At 27.9% G+C, this 19,754-nt stretch overlaps 1 protein-coding gene across 2 annotated transcripts in view; it reads right to left on the bottom strand.

The window, feature by feature from the left end:
* Nucleotides 1–19,754, bottom strand: part of LOC145248005 (protein kinase C-binding protein NELL2a-like) — an 841,882-nt gene that overhangs the window by 260,658 nt on the left and 561,470 nt on the right. For both annotated transcript variants that reach the window (XM_080109694.1, XM_080109695.1), the window contains exon 3: nt 5,231–5,381. In XM_080109694.1, coding sequence (XP_079965820.1) covers nt 5,231–5,381 — 151 coding nt within the window. The remainder of the gene's footprint in view (nt 1–5,230; nt 5,382–19,754) is intronic.

The raw sequence follows: 19,754 nt of genomic DNA, 5'->3' as shown, positions 1-19,754 counted from the left end.
CTGAAAGTCATGAAATTCTTCTACATGAAGTGAGAAGAGGAAAAAAAAAAGACCTGAGGTGAAGAAGAGTCAGTGATTACAAGGGAGAGCGGAAAAATTAGTTGAACAGAAAATACGGAGTGCATTCTTTAAAAATACTGAATTTAGAAATAACGACGGCTGGAATTGGTTTGTCAGGGGAGCTCTTAAAAGGTCTACTGAGAGTACATTAATGGCAACTCAGGAACAAGCCACTCGCACTTGGTCCATCAAACATTACATCGACAAAACTTCAGAATCACCGATCTGCCGAATCTGTAACGAAAGGGAAGAAACATTATCGCATATTGTATCAGAATGCCTGTACTAGTTCAACAACAATATTAAAAAAATGGAGACACGACAAAATCGCCTGGTCCTACACTGAAATATATGAACACTCTATGCATTATACCACGATGAAAAGTGGTATGAGCATGAACCAGAAGTGGTACACGAAAACGACAATGTCAAACTTATTTGGGATATGCGCATACAGACTGATAAGGCTCGTAAGCATTCTAGACCTGATATAATTTTACTAAATAAAAAAAAGAGAACTTGCTCAATAATTGACGTAGATTGCCCTTTCGATACCAAAGTGCGAGAGAAAGAATAAGAATAAATAAATAAATACTAAGATCTAAAATGAAAATTAGTTAGACACTGGAACTGTAAAGAAGTCAGGGTAATTTCCATTGTGATTGGAACGCTTGGGACCATAACAAAAAAAAAAACCCACCACAAATGGCTTAATCAGACTGACAAGGCAATTCCTTTTACACTCTTACAAAAAGCTTGCCTGTTGGGAACAGCAAAAGTGTTAAGGTATAGCATGAATATCTAAAAAATCAAAAAATCAGAAAGTTAAGAATGTTATGAAACAATAATGATATAATATCAACACATCGAACTGTATGACAGTAAAGGTGATTCCCATTGTAATTGAAAATCTTGGAAACAACAAAAAACCCACCATAAATGGCTTAATCAGATTGACAAAACAATTTATTTTAAAATTTTGCAAAAGGTTTGTCCGTTGGGAAAGGCGATTGTGTTAATACAGTTTGAATGCCTAAAGTCAAAGGAATTGACCTGATGTTTAAAAAAGAATATCCAACTAAACACATCAAAAGGTTGAGACTACTATAATAATAATAATAATAATAATAATAATAATAATAATTCTGATTTCGTTTATGAACGTCTCTCTGGAAAGGGATGGGATTCATTTCCAAAGGATTTCTCTTAATTCCGGCTTCAAACCAGATCAAGGGTTTTCCTAAGGATGTTGGTGGTACCTATAATTGCAGAGGTTTGAAGGCCACCTAAAACATAGGGGATTTATAGTTTTTTTCAATTGTCCTTCCAGACGACTTGATACTACTCCTTGTGTACCAACTACGACCGGGATTATTTGTGTTTTAACTCCGTGTATACGCCTTATCTCCAACGCCAATGGAGCATAATTGCTCCACTTCTTATTCTCCTTCCCTCTCACATTCTTGTCCCAGGGTACTGAGAAGTCTACAATCTGCCAGTTTTTTTAAACCTTGTCAATGACGACCAAATCCGGACGATTATGTTTCAATTGCTTGGTCGTTATGACACTTTTGTCCCACCATACCTCTACCTTGCCATCCTCACTTGTTCTCACTTCATTAGGCACCTCCTCAAACCATTTTCCAGCACACTTCACCCCAACCTTCTTACACACCTACCAATATATCCGGAGTCCCATGCGATCGTGTCTTTTGCGGTACTCTCGCTGGGCCAGTCCACTACACCCTGCTGCAAGGTGCGCAATTGACTCTGAGGTCTTACCACAAATCCGGCATTCTGCAGCAATTTCCTCTCTTAGAATCACTTTTTTGAACAATCGTGTTCCTAATGCCTGCTCTTGTGCTGCACAAACAAAAGCTTCAGTACTCTTAGTCAGATACCCAGCTCTAAGCCATTGCCATGATCTTTCATCAGCCACTTCTGATATATCCTGGAAGAACCTTTCATGCATTTTCTTCCTAGCCAGTTCCTCTGCCCTTTCTCTATCCATACGTTTCACATAATCAGCCTTGGTCTCACATGCCTCCACTTCATTGGCCACAACCTTAAACATCCACTCCCCACTTCTAATCACATGCTCCTTCAACGGCATCAATCGTTTACACTTTTCAATCCTCTGCCACCATCTTTCCTCTTTTGATACAGCCTTGCTACGCTACTTCAAATGTGAAATATACCAAACATTTCTAAAACTTTTCTTGTTTTGATATCCATGGCATGCAAATCCTTGTCAGACCATTCTAAAATTCCCGCACAGTATCTCAAAACACTGACTGCCCATGCATTTACTGCTTTCATTAGATTTCCTCCATACAGTTTCGACTTTGCAATTAGCTTCACTCTTCTAAGATACTCCTTCCTGACTTTTTCTTTCATTTCTCTGTTCATGATGCCTACACCCTCCAGCACTCCTAAATACTTATATCCTGTATCTTCAATTTCTTTCATGGTTTCTCCATTTGGCATCACTATTTCATTCGAATGAACCTTTACTCCTCTTTTCATCACCAGCACCGCACATTTACTAATCCCAAACTCCATCCCAATGTCTTCTGAGTATGTCCCCACAAGTTCTACCAGTCTCTCCATTTCCTTTTCATTTCTACCGAATATTTTCAAATCATCCATAAACAGTAGATGGTTGAGGCGTCTGTCACAAGATCCAAAGATATACTCCAGCTTTTCTCTCTTCAATAATAATAATAATAATAATAATAATAATAATAATAATAATAATAATAATAATAATAATTATTATTATTATTATTATTATTATTATTATTATTATTATTATTATTGTTTGATCAACAAAGTGTGATCATTTTGCATTATATTTATAAAGTAAACTCATTGTTTGGTGTTTTATTGTATTTTTACGACTAATTTCTTTCAGCTTGTTACATATAATCGTCTAAAAATGGAGAATCCTTTTTATTCTGTTTTAGGGTATTGTAATATAAGCTTGATTTAAAAAATAATAAACGCGGTTTTTCATACGTGATTGTATGTTTATTGGCTAGATAAATGTATAAAAATTCTTTTAAAAATAAATTGCATTCATTTTTATACATTAGAAAAATATTTTTTCTGTTCTACCACACAGTGATGTATCAAAAAAGTTAATTTTATTTTAAAAGCAAAACATCGACTTCAGCTCCTTTGTTGGATAAAATTCCAACAACGGAGCTGAAGTCGATGTTTTAAAATAATTTTTTTTGATAATGACTGTGTGGTATAATATAATAAACGTGGGTTTTCATATGTACGCTTACATATGCTTAATCGCTAGATAAAAATGTAAAAATAGTTTTTTATTGTAGAAATTTGTTTTTATGGTGTAATGAAATTTGGCGCATTGGCATACTTTTTAGTGAACCAAAATAGCGGATTGAAATCTAACGTACTGGCGTCCTAGCGTACCCCCCCCAAATAACCCAACGATTGGTATGCAAATTAAGAAAACAGTGTAGGGAGAGAATAGTTAAAAATATGGTCACATATCAAGAATAGCTGTCTACATAACATATTATTAAAAAAAAAATTCTTAACATTAGGAGGGATTTCTGTTAACTATTCTATAGCTTCCCTCTTTGAAAAAAATATTCATTTTATTTCTCACAATTATACATAGATTATTAGATTGATTTTCTACTACTACTACTACTACTACTACTACTACTACTACTACTACTACTACTACTAATAATAATAATAATAATAATAGCAGCAAATATATTAATCCCTTTAGGTAAATCACTTTCCCAAAATGGCATTTTATATTTCTTAAATGATTATGTGGCGAAAAGAAAAAAAAACTATAATTTTTAAATTGCGCATATGAAAACTGTTTCGCACAAAAGATTAACGTAAAATAATACGCATTTCCGGCCTATTCTTGCTTGATCGCTCAAAAATCGATAATTAAACAAAATACTCTTAGGGCATAACATTTTCGATCGATTGTTAACATCTATTTATATGTTTCTACCAGCGTTTGTTTAATTTACAATTTTGAGCGGTTGTCAATGGTCCTTCTGTCGAGGTTATTGGGCAGCCATTTTTTAAATTCTAACTCAAATAGGAGACACACTTTAAAAGAAGTCTAAACACAAATTTATTCAGGTTTGTAGAACAGTCTTGCCTTTCGTAACATTTATTTATGGAGTATTTGTTTATTATTTATTTTATTTTCCTATTAATTACAGTAATAAATGTTCCAATCCAATTCTTCTTTTTGGGATACATGATTAAGTTTAAATGTAGATATAATTTCCTTTTTAATTAAGAAAATCTTCAGCATGTTTTCTCTTTATCTCATCCAGGATTTTGATGAACTCAATGGAGATTTTCATCTATATTTTTTTTTATTTGCGCCCAAAGAGAAGTGCCATGAAACTTTAATTGTTTCAGAAGAAGCCGATAACAGACATCGCCAATGTACCGCTGGCGCCAAAGAAATAAAAAAAAAACCTCCAGAGCATTTAAAACCTTTTAATAATCAAGTGAACTCCCTCGGATGGGGGCTTATATACATTTAACGAATCGATGCGAAAAGTTTACAAAGGGAATAGGCAAGTTATCTCTCGATAAATGACCAACAAATAAAAGAAATTAAACTTTGTCAATCAATTAAATTAAGTTTGTAAATGAGATGTATCACCCATTATGTGGCTCTTCTCAGTCTTATAGACAACTTCTAATAAAAGAACACTTTGTGATAGTTATATTTTTATTGTCAAAAAAATAAAAATTAAAAAGAATCGGTTTGGAATCGGAAATGAGGCTATAATTTTTCCGATTCCGATACCGATTCCGATACCGACTGCGATACTACAAAAAGTTTCGATCTTTTCGATTCCCGATTCCGATTCTGATTAATAGTCCAAACACTAATATGTATATACTGTTTTAGTGCGTGTATGTGTGTATATCTCGGTGGCGATCACTTTTCTCATAATAAATGATGAAGATATATTTTATATGCGTCTATATGAATTATATATATTTTATATGTATCTATGTTAATTATCCGATTACTATAAAATACGAAATGTTTAGCACTTGAATAAATTCTTGAATCTCCTACGTCATGTTGGTAAATATTGTAAGTATATATTTTTTTAAATAAACAAGAAAATATTCAACGTACCTGGTGATTCCAGATGAAAATGATAGTATACTACCGGAATTACCTTCTTCCTGCTTTAATGTTGCTAAAAATGTAATATCCGTGTTTTCATTAAGTATTTTTTGGGCCCTGGCACTTACTGCATCAGACAGTAGAACATGCCGTGGGCCATCTGCAAAAGACAGCAAAAAGAGCGAAAGAAAAACAGTTAATTATTGGTGCTTCAAAAATGTTGGTAATGCATTAACGATAAAATTCTGATTGAATAGAAAAACAATAAGTAAATACGGATGATACGGGATAAAAAGAAGAGTATGAAGTCTAAACAGAATGACTTGATATCGATGCAAAAATCGATTAAAAGAAATAAAATAGAAAAAAATCATTTATAAATGAAGCGGTTAAAGAAATATTTTTAAATTCAGATTCTATAGCGGTCAGTTGGTATAAGAAATCGATATCATGTAGCTTTATTAAAACTTAACAGGAAGATTCGATGTCACTTTAGCTTAAATAAAGATCATATGTCCATTTTGACTGTACTCATGGCATCATTTTTATCTTTTTACTGCTCCCAACCCCGTTTCGCCCATGAATATAATCAAAGAAAACTGGCATTTTGGAAACTTCTTTGACTTAGTGTTTTACACTTAGTATTTAAATTTAAAACACGATAAGCGTATTTGAATCTAAAACGCTGTTCTGTTCCAATGAATTACTGAATAATGAATGGAATACATGGAAAAGGATGTAGAGATTCGGAATCACATCCGTAGTTTTCTTCAGATTAATTTATGCATTCAATCCAAATTTTATCACAATAGGATCTGAATTCTAAGTGGTATTCTGTCCTCATAGAATTCTAAGTGGTATTCTGTCCTCATAGAATTCTAAGTGGTATTCTGTCCTCATAGAATTCTAAGTGGTATTCTGTCCTCATAGAATTCTAAGTGGTATTCTGTCCTCGTAGAATTCTAAGTGGTATTCTGTCCTCGTAGAATTCTAAGTGGTATTCTGTCCTCATAGAATTCTAAGTGGTATTCTGTCCTCATAGAATTCTAAGTGGTATTCTGTCCTCGTAGAATTCTAAGTGGTATTCTGTCCTCATAGAATTCTAAGTGGTATTCTGTCCTCATAGAATTCTAAGTGGTATTCTGTCCTCATAGAATTCTAAGTGGTATTCTGTCCTCATAGAATTCTAAGTGGTATTCTGTCCTCATAGAATTCTAAGTGGTATTCTGTCCTCATAGAATTCTAAGTGGTATTCTGTCCTCGTAGAATTCTAAGTGGTATTCTGTCCTCGTAGAATTCGAAGTGGCATTCTGTCCTCATAGAATTCTAAGTGGTATTCTGTCCTCATAGAATTCTAAGTGGTATTATGTCCTCATAGAATTCTAAGTGGTATTCTGTCCTCATTTTTAGTTTCTTATCCGAAGATTTGATGCCCATCGTTTATATTTCATCAATATTTTTGAGGAGGTTCTGACGGATAACCAGGACCATATCCATTGTTTTTTTCGTAAAATATTATTCATATAATCTAAATTTATCAAAAAATATACATAAAAAAACAGCTACAAATAAGGAAACCAAGGCAGAGTTTCACTAATTAATCGCCAAATTGTTTCTGTGCCTAAAATATTCCCTGAACTTGCTCTAAACTCTACTTACTGTTTGCAGATCACAAAAGAATGTCAAAAGGAAAGAGAGTTAGCTTTAATGAAGAACTAATATCAGAAACTAAGAATAGAAAATCACTAGAATCAGCGTATTATTCTCGACGGTGACTAGGTTGATGAGTAAAGTTGAAATTTGCATGAAAGTTGTTTTAATTAGATAGGGACTTTGTGTTGTGCTATCTGTTAAATATACCCATAATTATACACAGTAATTAAATCAAAATGTTCAGCATATAAACATGCATTTCTCATAAAAGATAAAACTATAAACATTAAAATTATAACACATTTAATTTACAGACCTAAATCGTTTCTAAATACTATTATTTGTTATGCATGAAGAAATTTCATGTCACATATTTTTCATACTCTTTACACATATGTTTCCCTCTATCTTTCTCTCTCCCTCTCTCTATGTCGCTCTCTTTCTACCTCTTTCCCCTTCTCTGTTTATCTATCTATCTGTCTCAAATGCGCACGTTTTACGTTTATAACCCAATACAGCATAAATATTTTTTAATAAAATAAACACGTATGTATTTGTTTAAAATCTATATTTTCGACGTTATATACCTTCATTAGGATATTTTGTTTCTTTTCTGAAAACTGGAAATACGATCTGAAAATCAATATGGTTTTGTGGGGATGTGCCTAAACTATTTGCACTTTTCGTAATGAAAGAGTTTCTACAAAATGATACGTGGCAGAAGAAAGAGAAACACTTCTGTAGAATAAGAACTTAAAATTACATTTCTTACAAGTCATAAAAATGCTTAATTTAAATGCTTAATCATAATCATTAAAAATTTACAGGATTTGATTTGAAATTTATCAATTTGCAAGGTGAAATTTCATAAACATACATAAACAAATAGTGAAATTGTAATTAAATCAAACCTAAAAATTACCTTCGATGTATTTTATGTGCTGTACATTTTGTGGCGTTTACAAAAACTACATTTACCGACGTTTTAGCAATTAATCATATAGATATATAGTTGTTAAATAAATAATTTAGCAATTAATGATATATGATTGTTAAATAGATAATTTACAAATGTAACAAGATTGACCTCATATTAAATAAATCAAAGGTGATTTTTAGATTCAATTTATATTTGTTCCTATTAAGGATAATTTATCTTGCCTTGGTAACAGTAATGTGCCCTACAATAATAAGTGATATGTAATAGCCGAAAAAAAGAAAATAAGAAATACGTAAATCTGTAAGTCTTAGAAATTACCAAATAATATGTAGGTATACATGTAATTGTTACAAATAATCAAATAATTTATACGTACATATTGAATTGCTGAAACTTATCAAATAATTAATATTTATATAGAAATTGTTAAGAATTACCAAATAATTGGTATGTACATATGTAATTATTAAAAATTATCAATTAATTAATAAGTACATATGGAATTGTTGGAAATTATCGAGTAATTTATTAGTATATCCATTATTTAATTGGAATTCATTATTGAGATTAGTATTATTTATTAATTTCTTTATTGCAGACTATTATCCTCATCTTTTTTTTTATTTCGGACTATTATCCTCATCTTTTTTAGTTGTTGTTTCATGACGTTTCGGTCAACTATTCCTATGGCCTTCGTCAGGTGGTAACCGCGACGGGATAGGAACTCCGAATCTGCTAACTGCATTCACAGCAATTACTGTCACGTTTTCGCCAAGTAAGCCGCTGACCGGCAGGATTGAAATCGCTATCTTCAAACAATTCTTACCATAGATATTCACCGTCTTTATCCACTGCGCCACGGGCCCCGAAGGGCGATCAAGGTTGGATTTTCTAGTCTTATAAATCCACGTTCATTTATTATCTGATCTTGTATAATCTGGTCCGCACCGAATAGTATATATGTTATTTAATTGGAATTCATTAGTGAGATGAGTATTATTTATTAATTTATTCATTGCGGACTATTATCTCTAAGGTTCCAGGTGAGAATTGTCTGAAGATAGCGGTTTCAATACTACCCAAAGGCGGCCAGAGACATACCTGGCAAAAACGTGGTTAGACGACAACAGCTATGGATGACACTAATTGCTGAGAAGCAGTTACGAAATTCGGAGTTCCTATCCTGTCGTGGTTACCACCTGACGAAGGCCAGAGAAATAGTTGGAAGAAACGTCGTGACACAACAACTAAGAACGATGAGGATAATAGTCCTCAATAAATAAATTAGTAGTAGATATGCAATTTTGCGATACTATCAAATAATTCATAGATACATATGTAATTGTTGAAAATTATCAAATAATTTATAATTATATATGTAATTGTTGAAAATTATCAAATAATTTATAATTATATATGTAATTGTTAAAAATAATCAAATAATTTATAATTATATATATATTTGTTAAAAATTATCAAATAATTTATAATTACGTATGTAATTGTTAAAAATAATCAAATAATTTATAATTATATATATATTTGTTAAAAATTATCAAATAATTTATAATTACGTATGTAATTGTTAAAAATAATCAAATAATTTATAATTATATATGTAATTGTTAAAAATAATCAAATAATTTATAATTATGTATGTAATTGTTAAAAATAATCAAATAATTTATAATTATATATATATTTGTTAAAAATTATCAAATAATTTATAATTACGTATGTAATTGTTAAAAATAATCAAATAATTTATAATTATATATGTAATTGTTAAAAATAATCAAATAATTTATAATTATATATATATTTGTTAAAAATTATCAAATAATTTATAATTACGTATGTAATTGTTAAAAATAATCAAATAATTTATAATTATATATGTAATTGTTAAAAATAATCAAATAATTTATAATTATGTATGTAATTGTTAAAAATAATCAAATAATTTATAATTATGTACGTAATTGTTAAAAATAATCAAATAATTTATAATTATGTATGTAATTGTTGAAAATTATCAAATAATTTTGTATGTATGTATGTATATATATATATATATATATATATATATATACATATATATATATATCGTTATATATAATTGTTGGAAATTATCAAATATTTTATTGGTACCTATATAATTGTGAAAGATTATGAAATAACTCTTTCGTACATATGTAATTGTTGGAAATTATTCCATAATTTATATTTGTATATATTATCGTTTTAAAAGATTACGTAATTCATACATAACTATGCAATTGTAGCAACGACCTAGAAAATTTATCCATTAACCAGCTGATTTTTAGATGACTCCTATCCGTCTGTTATTCCATGAAACCCACACAATATTTTCTAAGAATATTTTTCGTCTGACATTTCTTCCCTATAAACGAAGTTGGTGTAACAGTAAACTACACACAGTAAAATTCATCAATTTTATTTTTTTTCGCCTTTGAAGTACATCGCACACACAGTCTCTTGCGTTAATGCTGTATTTTTGCAAGATCAGGTTTGGCTTGTGGAGGGTAGGCAAGGCAGTTTATCATTTTATGAAGTACTTCTCCACACTTGCGGATTGTTGAGTCGGATTTGTAGCCTCATCTCTACTTGAGCACTTCTTGGATAGTTGAAAGCTTTACACGGGATCTAAAGGACTTCTAAACCAAGAAATAGAAACCTAGCTATGCAGGATCAAATCCCTCTGGTCAACAACCGTTTTCAAGTCTGAATCTAAGATGTTATTAGGCTCTGTATATAGCTGAGTAAGCTATTCTTTGAAATCAGCCGAAGGGTCGTTGCGATTTGTTTATTTTTAATTCGATGGCATCGCATTAAATGAAGGTAAGAGTATTTGGTTTCGGACCAACAATGGACACCATCTCGCTGCCATGTTCGTTATTACATTTACATTGTAGAATGCGGTTTCAAATGCATAATGTTGACATAAATATACATTTTCTTACTTTGATGTTAGGCAATCTGTAATATTACATACATTTTCCACCCTCCGTCATAAATAATGAAATTAATTATGAAGGCGAGTATTCGTATTAGTATACACATTCATATCATCTTAATTGGTGAGATTAAAAAAGAAAACAAGAAACGCAGGATACCTTTCAAACTGAAATGTTTTATAACAGCAAACAAATACACGTATATATTAGCACAGAAAACAAGAGGAAAGAAGAAAAGAAAACACTCATCATTAAAATAAAATAGAGCATTTATTTCTGAATACTTTTCAGACTGTGGTATTTTCTGACTTGCTATAATTTTGCTCCTCTTCCCTAAACGCTATAAACATTTCGTTCATTATTTACTTTTGGGCAAACATCTGTTTGACGGGACGAATTTATATAATCTCTAAAAATACACACTACTCTTTACTATAGAGTGAAGTGTTATTTTCTATACGTTTTTATTACTTGTTTGTTTCCGCTTATGTTTTTATCTTTTAATGTTGTTTACTGTTTTTCAAGTACATTGCATAGTCCAAATATGCATAAAACGCCAGTAAAAGATTTAAAGATTAATAAAAATGTGTATTCCATTAATAGCCACTTGATATAATAACGTCTAGCATCAGTTAAAATGGCTGAGTTTAAGTAGCCAGGCCGTTGCCTTTATTCGCAACAGCGGTACCAAAGAGAAAATCCTACTCGCTTTTATTATTAAATCCATATATTTCAAACCAAACTTTCAGAAAAATTAATAATTTAAAAGTAAAACCGACATAGCTACTTTTTTTACGAGGGATTTGGTTTGGTTTTAATATCGTGTTAAAAAAATTATTCTTACTTAAGAATAGAATAAAAGGTATCCTTTTCATGTTGTATTTATGTTATTTCCTTATTAAATTTGTTGCTTTCAATTATATATTTCATGTAACTGTTAATATTTACTTTCTGATGCATCCGCGTACATCGTACCTGCGCTTTCTGGGGTCATTAAGGTTTAGGGTTTGTCAACGTGAAACACTCTCTATAAAGTATCCCAGATTATAGCTTGTGTTAGATGACTGATGAAAGGTTTCACTGAGTTGAAGCCACGGCAATATGAAAGCTTTCTCTCCCTGCCATTTCGCTGTTTGCTTTCCTTTTCTCAGATTAGGTAAAACCATGACGGGTCGCAAATCCAATACTAGACATCTCGCTCTCCATCTGTCTGCTGACCATTTCAGCATTCTCTCAAACTTTTCGGCTAACCGATTTTCTAACATTACCGTTTCCATTTTATTTAGTTACAGTTATGGCTTAGTATTAGTATTTGGTTTTCCGCTTTTTACCTTGGCATGGTTACGATTATGGTTTAATATTTGTATTTGTTTTTCAGCTTTATACCTCGGAATGGTTAAGGTTATAGCTTAGTATTTGTCTTTCCGCTTATACATCGCCATAGTTACAGTTATTTTTTAGTATTAGTATTTGTTATTCCACTACATGCATGGTTACAATTATGGCTTAGTATTAGTATTCGTTTTCCGCTTTATACCTCGGCATTGTTATAGTAATGGCTTAGTATTAGTATTAATTTTTCCGCTTTATACCTCGGAAAGGTTACAGTTATTGTTTAGTATTAGTATTTGGTTTTCCGCTTCATAGCTTGCCATTGTTATGGCTATGGCCTAATATTAGTGTTTGTTTTACTGCATTATACATCGGCCTTATTACAGTTATGGCTTAGTATTTGTATTTGGTTTTCTGATTTATACCTCGGCATGTTAAAGTTATGCTTTATAACTCGGCATGGTTACAGTTATTGCGTACTATTTGTATTTGGTTTTCCGCTTTATACCTCGGTAGTATTACAGTTAAGGTGTAGTATTAGTATTTGATTTTCCGCTTTATACCTTGGCATGATTAAAGTCATGGCTTAGTATTTGTATTTGGTTTTCCGCTTTATACCGCGGCATGGTGACAGTTATGGCTTAGTATTAGTATTTGGGTTTCCGCTTCATACCCCAGCATGGGCAGAGTTATGGCTTAGAATTAGTATTTGGTTTTCCGCTTTATACCTTGGCATGGTAACAGTTATTGTTTAGTATTAGTATTTTTTTTTCATTATACTTTGGCATGGTTACAGTTATGGTTTAGTATTTGTATATGTTTTTCTGCTTTATACCTCGGAATAGATAGTTACGGTTTAGTATTTGTACTTTTTCCCCTTTATACCTCGGCCTGGTTACAGTTATGGTTTAGTATTTGTTTTTTGTTTTTTTGCCGCTTTATACCTCGGCATGGTTACAGTGATGGCTTAGTATTTGTATTTGTTTTTCCGCTTCATAATTCGGCATGGTTTCAGTTATGGCTTAGTATTAGTATTTGGTTTTCTGCTTTATACCTCGACATGGTTAGACACGGAAGCAGTTCATACGAGCAATCCATCTTTTCAAAAAGAAGCACATTTGCTCCAGCTGTAAAAACAGACTGGTAGGTCCCGTCGGCATTTTCTAACGAGCCGACGGCCAACCGTTTCTCATCTAAAATGAAACAAAGTAAATAAACACTTTGGCGCCCTCAAAAGAAAAAGAACCTAATGCCAAGAAGTTCAGTAACAGAAGTGGCGTAAACAGATTATTGAAATTGCTAAACCATTATAGTTTATGAGGATTTCCGATTTTTATATCAAAAATAAATAATGTCGTTCATTGAACAGTTTAAGGTTGGATTATATTTCTTGGGAGGGGAGCGGGCCCTTCACTTATTTTCACTATTTTTTAAACATTTTTTAACTCATCAGAAAATAAATCCCTGTACCTGGGTTTAACAATAACAGACATCTCTTCACTTGAAAAGAGAATTAAAATATGACTGGAAAAGCAACAAAACCTGATGACAAAAGTGTGTGGGAAAACGAACATCTGATCATCAAAACCAAAATCCATTCATTTGTTATCATTCATTTGTATATCATTCATTTGTACATCATTCATTTGTATATCATTAATTTGTATATTATTCATTTGTATATCATGCATTTGTATATCATTCATTTGTATATCATTCATTTGTATATTATTCATTTGTATATCATTCATTTGTATATCATTCATTTGTATATCATTCATTTGTATATCATTAATTTGTATATCATTCATTTGTATATTATTCATTTGTATATCATTCATTTGTATATTATTCATTTGTATATCATGCATTTGTATATCATTCATTTGTATATCATTCATTTGTATATCATTCATTTGTATATTATTCATTTGTATATCATTCATTTGTATATCATTCATTTGTATATCATTCATTTGTATATCATTAATTTGTATATCATTCATTTGTATATTATTCATTTGTATATTATTAATTTGTATATCATTCATTTATATATTATTCATTTGTATAATATTAATTTGTATATTATTCATTTGTATATTATTCATTTGTATATCATTCATTTGTATATCATTCATTTGTATATTATTCATTTGTATATCATTCATTTGTATATCATTCATTTGTATATCATTCATTTGTATATTATTCATTTGTATATCATTCATTTGTATATCATTCATTTGTATATCATTAATTTGTATAGCATCCATTGATATATTATTCATTTGCCCATATCCCATTTGTAAAGCATTCATTTGTATAAAATTCATTTGCATATCATTCATTTGGATATCATTCATTTATATATAATTTCATTTGTATATTATTCATTTGTACATCATTCATTTGTATATTATTCATTTGTATATCATTCATTTGTATATTATTCATTTTTATATCATGCATTTGTATATCATTCATTTGTATATCATTCATTTGTATATAATTTCATTTGTATATTATTCATTTGTATATCATTCATTTGTATATCATTCATTTGTATATCATTTATTTGTATATTATTCATTTTTATATAATGCATTTGTATATCATTCATTTGTATATCATTCATTTGTATATAATTTCATTTGTATATTATTCATTTGTATATCATTCATTTGTATATCATTCATTTGTATATCATTCATTTGTATATTATTCATTTTTATATCATGCATTTGTATATCATTCATTTGTATATCATTCATTTGTATATAATTTCATTCGTATATTATTCATTTGTATATCATTCATTTGTATATCATTCATTTGTATATCATTTATTCGTATATCATTCATTTGTATATCATTCATTTGTATATCATTCATTTCTATATCATTCATTTGTATATTATTGATTTGTATGTCATTCATTTGTATATTATTCATTTGTATATCATTCATTTGTATATCATTCACTTGTATATCATCTATTTGTATACCATGCATTTGTATATCATTCATTTGTATATCATTCATTTGTATATAATTTCATTTGTATATTATTCATTTGTATATCATTAATTTGTATATCATTCATTTGTATATCATTCATTTGTATATTATTCATTTTTATATCATGCATTTGTATATCATTCATTTGTATATCATTCATTTGTATATAATTTCATTCGTATATTATTCATTTGTATATCATTCATTTGTATATCATTCATTTGTATATCATTTATTCGTATATCATTCATTTGTATATCAATCATTTGTATATCATTCATGTCTATATCATTCATTTGTATATTATTGATTTGTATGTCATTCATTTGTATATCATTCATTTGTATATCATTCATTTGTATATCATTAACTTGTATATCATCTATTTGTATACCATGCATTTGTATATCATTCATTTGTATATCATTCATTTGTATATAATTTCATTTGTATATTATTCATTTGTATATTATTCATTTCTATATCATTCATTTCTATATTATTCATTTGTATATCATTCATTTGTATATCATTCATTTGTATATAATTTCATTTGTATATTATTTATTTGTATATCATTCATTTGTATATCATTCATGTGTATATCATTCATTTGTATATCATTCATTTGTATATAATTCATTTGTATATTATTCATTTGTATATCATTCATTTGTATATTATTCATTTGTATATCATTAATTTGTATATACTTTCATTTGTATATCATTCATTTGTATATCATTCATTTGTATATCATTCATTTGTATATTATTCATTTGTATATCATTCATTTCTATATCATTCATTTGTATATTATTGATTTGTATGTCATTCCTTTGTATGTCATTCATTTGTATATCATTCATTTGTATATTATTCATTTGTATATCATTCATTTGTATATCATTCATTTGTATATCATTCATTTTTATATCATTCATTTGTATATCATTCATTTGTATATAATTTCATTTGTATATTATTCATTTGTATATTATTCATTTGTATATCATTCATTTCTATATTATTCATTTGTATATCATTCATTTGTATATAATTTCATTTGTATATAATTTCATTTGTATATTATTAATTTGTATATCATTCATTTGTATATCATTCATGTGTACATCATTCATTTGTATATTATTCATTTGTATATCATTCATTTGTATATAATTTCATTTGTATATTATTCATTTGTATATCATGAATTATTATATCATTCATTTGTATATCATTCATTTGTATATCATTCATTTTTATATAATGCATTTGTATATCATTCATTTGTATATCATTCATTTGTATATAATTTCATTTGTATATTATTCATTTGTATATCATTCATTTGTATATTATTCATTTGTATATCATGCATTTGTATATCATTTATTTGTATAGAATCCATTGGTATATTATTCATTTGCCAATATTCCATTTCTAAATCATTCATTTGTATATCATGCATTTGTATATCATTCATTTTATATCATTCATTTGTATATCATTCATTTGTATATCATTCAATTGTATAACATTTAGTTGTATATCATTAATTTGTATATCATTCATTTGTATATTATCATTTGTATATAATTCATTTGTACATCATTCATTTGTATATCATGCATTTCTATATCATTCATTAGTATATTAGTATATTAATCATTTGTATATCATTCATTTGTGTAGCATGCATTTGCATATAATTCCTTTGTATGTCATGCATTTGTATATCTTGCATTTGTATATTATTTATTTGTATATCATTCATTTGTATGTCATTAAATTTGCATATAATTCATTTGTATACCAATTATTTGTATATCATTCATTTGTATATCATTCATTTTATATCATTCATTTGTATAGCATTCATTAGTGTATAATGCATTTGTATATCATGCATTTTATATCATACATTTGTATATCATTCATTTGTATATCATTCATTGGTATATCGCTCATTTGTATATTATTCAGTTGTATATCATTCATTTGTATAAAATACATTTGTATATCATTCATTTGTATATCATTCATTTGTATATCATGCATATGTATATCATTCATTCATATATAAATCATTTGAATATCATTAATTTTTATTTATCATCTATTTTTATATCACGCCTTTGTATATAATAAAGTTGTATAAAATTCATTTTATACCATTCATTGGTATATCTTGCAGACTTATATCATTCATTGTATATGATAAATTTGTATATCATTACTTTATTTATCATCTATTTGTATATCATGCATTTGTATATCATTCATTTGTAAATTATTCATTATTATACCATTATTTTGTATATCATTCATTTGTATAACATTTATCTGTATATCATGCATTTGTATATCATAAATTGGTATATAATTCATTTGTATATCATGCCTGTGTATATCATTCATTTGTACATAGTTCATTTGTATATCATTAATTTGTATATCATTCATTTGTATATAATTAATTTGTACATATCCAATTTGTAAATAATTCATTTGAATATAATTCATTTGTACAATATTCATTTGTATATCATTAAGTTGTATATCATTCATTTGTATATATTGCTATCGTATATCATACATTTGTCTATCATTAACTTGTATATCATTCATTTGTATATAATTCATTTGAATATCATGAATCTGTAGATAATTCATAAATAATTCATTTGTGTATCATTCATTTCTATATAATGTATTTGTATATCATTCATTTGTATATAATTCTTTTGTATATAATTCATGTGTATATCATTCATTTGAATATCATTCATTTGGGTATCATTAATTTTTACAACATTCATTTGTATATAATTCATTTGAATAAAATTCATTTGTATATCATTCATTTGTATATAATGCATTTTAATATCATTCATTTGTACATAATGAATCTGTATATCATTCATTTGAACATCATTCATTTTATACCAATAATTTGTGTATAATCATTTGTATATCAGTCATTTGTATATCAGTCATTTGTATATCATTAATTTGTATATATTGCATTTGTATATCATGAATTTGTATATCATTGATTTTTGTATCATTTATTTTTGTCTCATTCATTTATATAAAATGCATTAGTATATAATTCATTTCTATATCGTTCATTTGTATATAATTAATTTGTATATAATTCATTTGTACATAATTCATTTGTATATCATTAATATTAAGATAACTCTTTTTATATCATTAATTTGTACATTATGCATTTGTATATCATTCATTTGTATATCTTTCATTTGTATATCATTCATTTGTATATCTTTCATTTGTATATCATTCATATGTATATCATGCATTTGTATATAATTTCATTTGTATATAATTCATTTGTACATATCCTATTTGGAAATCATTCATTTATATATCATTCATTTTTATATGATGCATTTGTATTTCATTAATTTGTATCTCATTAATTTGTATATCATTCATTTGTATATCATTCATTTGTATATTATGCATTCGTATATCATTCATTTGCACATCATTCATTTTATATCATTTATTTGTACATCATTTGTTTATATATCATTCATTTTATATCATTCATTTGTATATCATGCATTTGTATAACATGCCTTTGTATATCATGTATTTGTATATCATGTATTTGTATATCATGTATTTGTATATCATGTATTTGTATATCATGTATTTGTATATCATGCATTTGTATATTATTCATTTGTATATCATGCATTTGTATATCATGCATTTGTATATCATGCATTTGTATATCATGTATTTGTATATCATGTATTTGTATATAATGCATTTGTATATCATTCATTTGTATATCAGTCATTTGTATATCAGTCATTTTTATATAATGTATTTGTATATCATGCATTTGTATATCATGCATTTGTATATCAGTCTTTTGTATATCAGTCATTTGTATATCATGCATTTGTATATCATGCATTTGTATATCATGCATTTGGATATCGTTTTTTTGTATATCATGCATTTGTATATCATGCATTTGTATATAATTTCTTTGTGCATAATCCATGTGTCAATCATTCATTTGTATATCATTCATTTGTATATTATTCATTTGTATACTATTCATTTGTATAGCATTCGTTTGTATATCATTCATTGGTATATCATACGTGTGTATATCATTCATTTGTATATTATTTTATTGTATATCATTTGTTTGTATATTATTCATTTGTATATCATCCATTTGTATATAATGAATTTGTATATCATTCATTTGTATATTATTCATATCTATATCATTCGTTTGTGAATCATTCATTTGTATATCATCTATTTGTATATAATTCATTTATATATCATTTATTTTTATATCATTCATTTGTATATCATTTATTTGTATATCATGCATTTGTATATGATGCATTTGTATATCATTCATTTGTATATCATTCATGTTTTATCATTTGTTCGTATACCGTGCATTAGTATATAATTCCTTTGTATATCATTCATTTTTATATCATTTATTTGTATATTATTCATTTGTGTACCATGCATTTGTATACAATTCATTTGTATATCATGCGTTTGTATATTATTCATTTGTATATCATTCATTTGT

The sequence above is a fragment of the Euprymna scolopes genome, chromosome 26, assembly GCF_053919585.1.
Source record: "Euprymna scolopes isolate OS-2025 chromosome 26, ASM5391958v1, whole genome shotgun sequence".
NCBI lineage: Eukaryota > Metazoa > Mollusca > Cephalopoda > Sepiida > Sepiolidae > Euprymna > Euprymna scolopes.
This window is presented reverse-complemented; position numbering and strand designations above follow the sequence as displayed.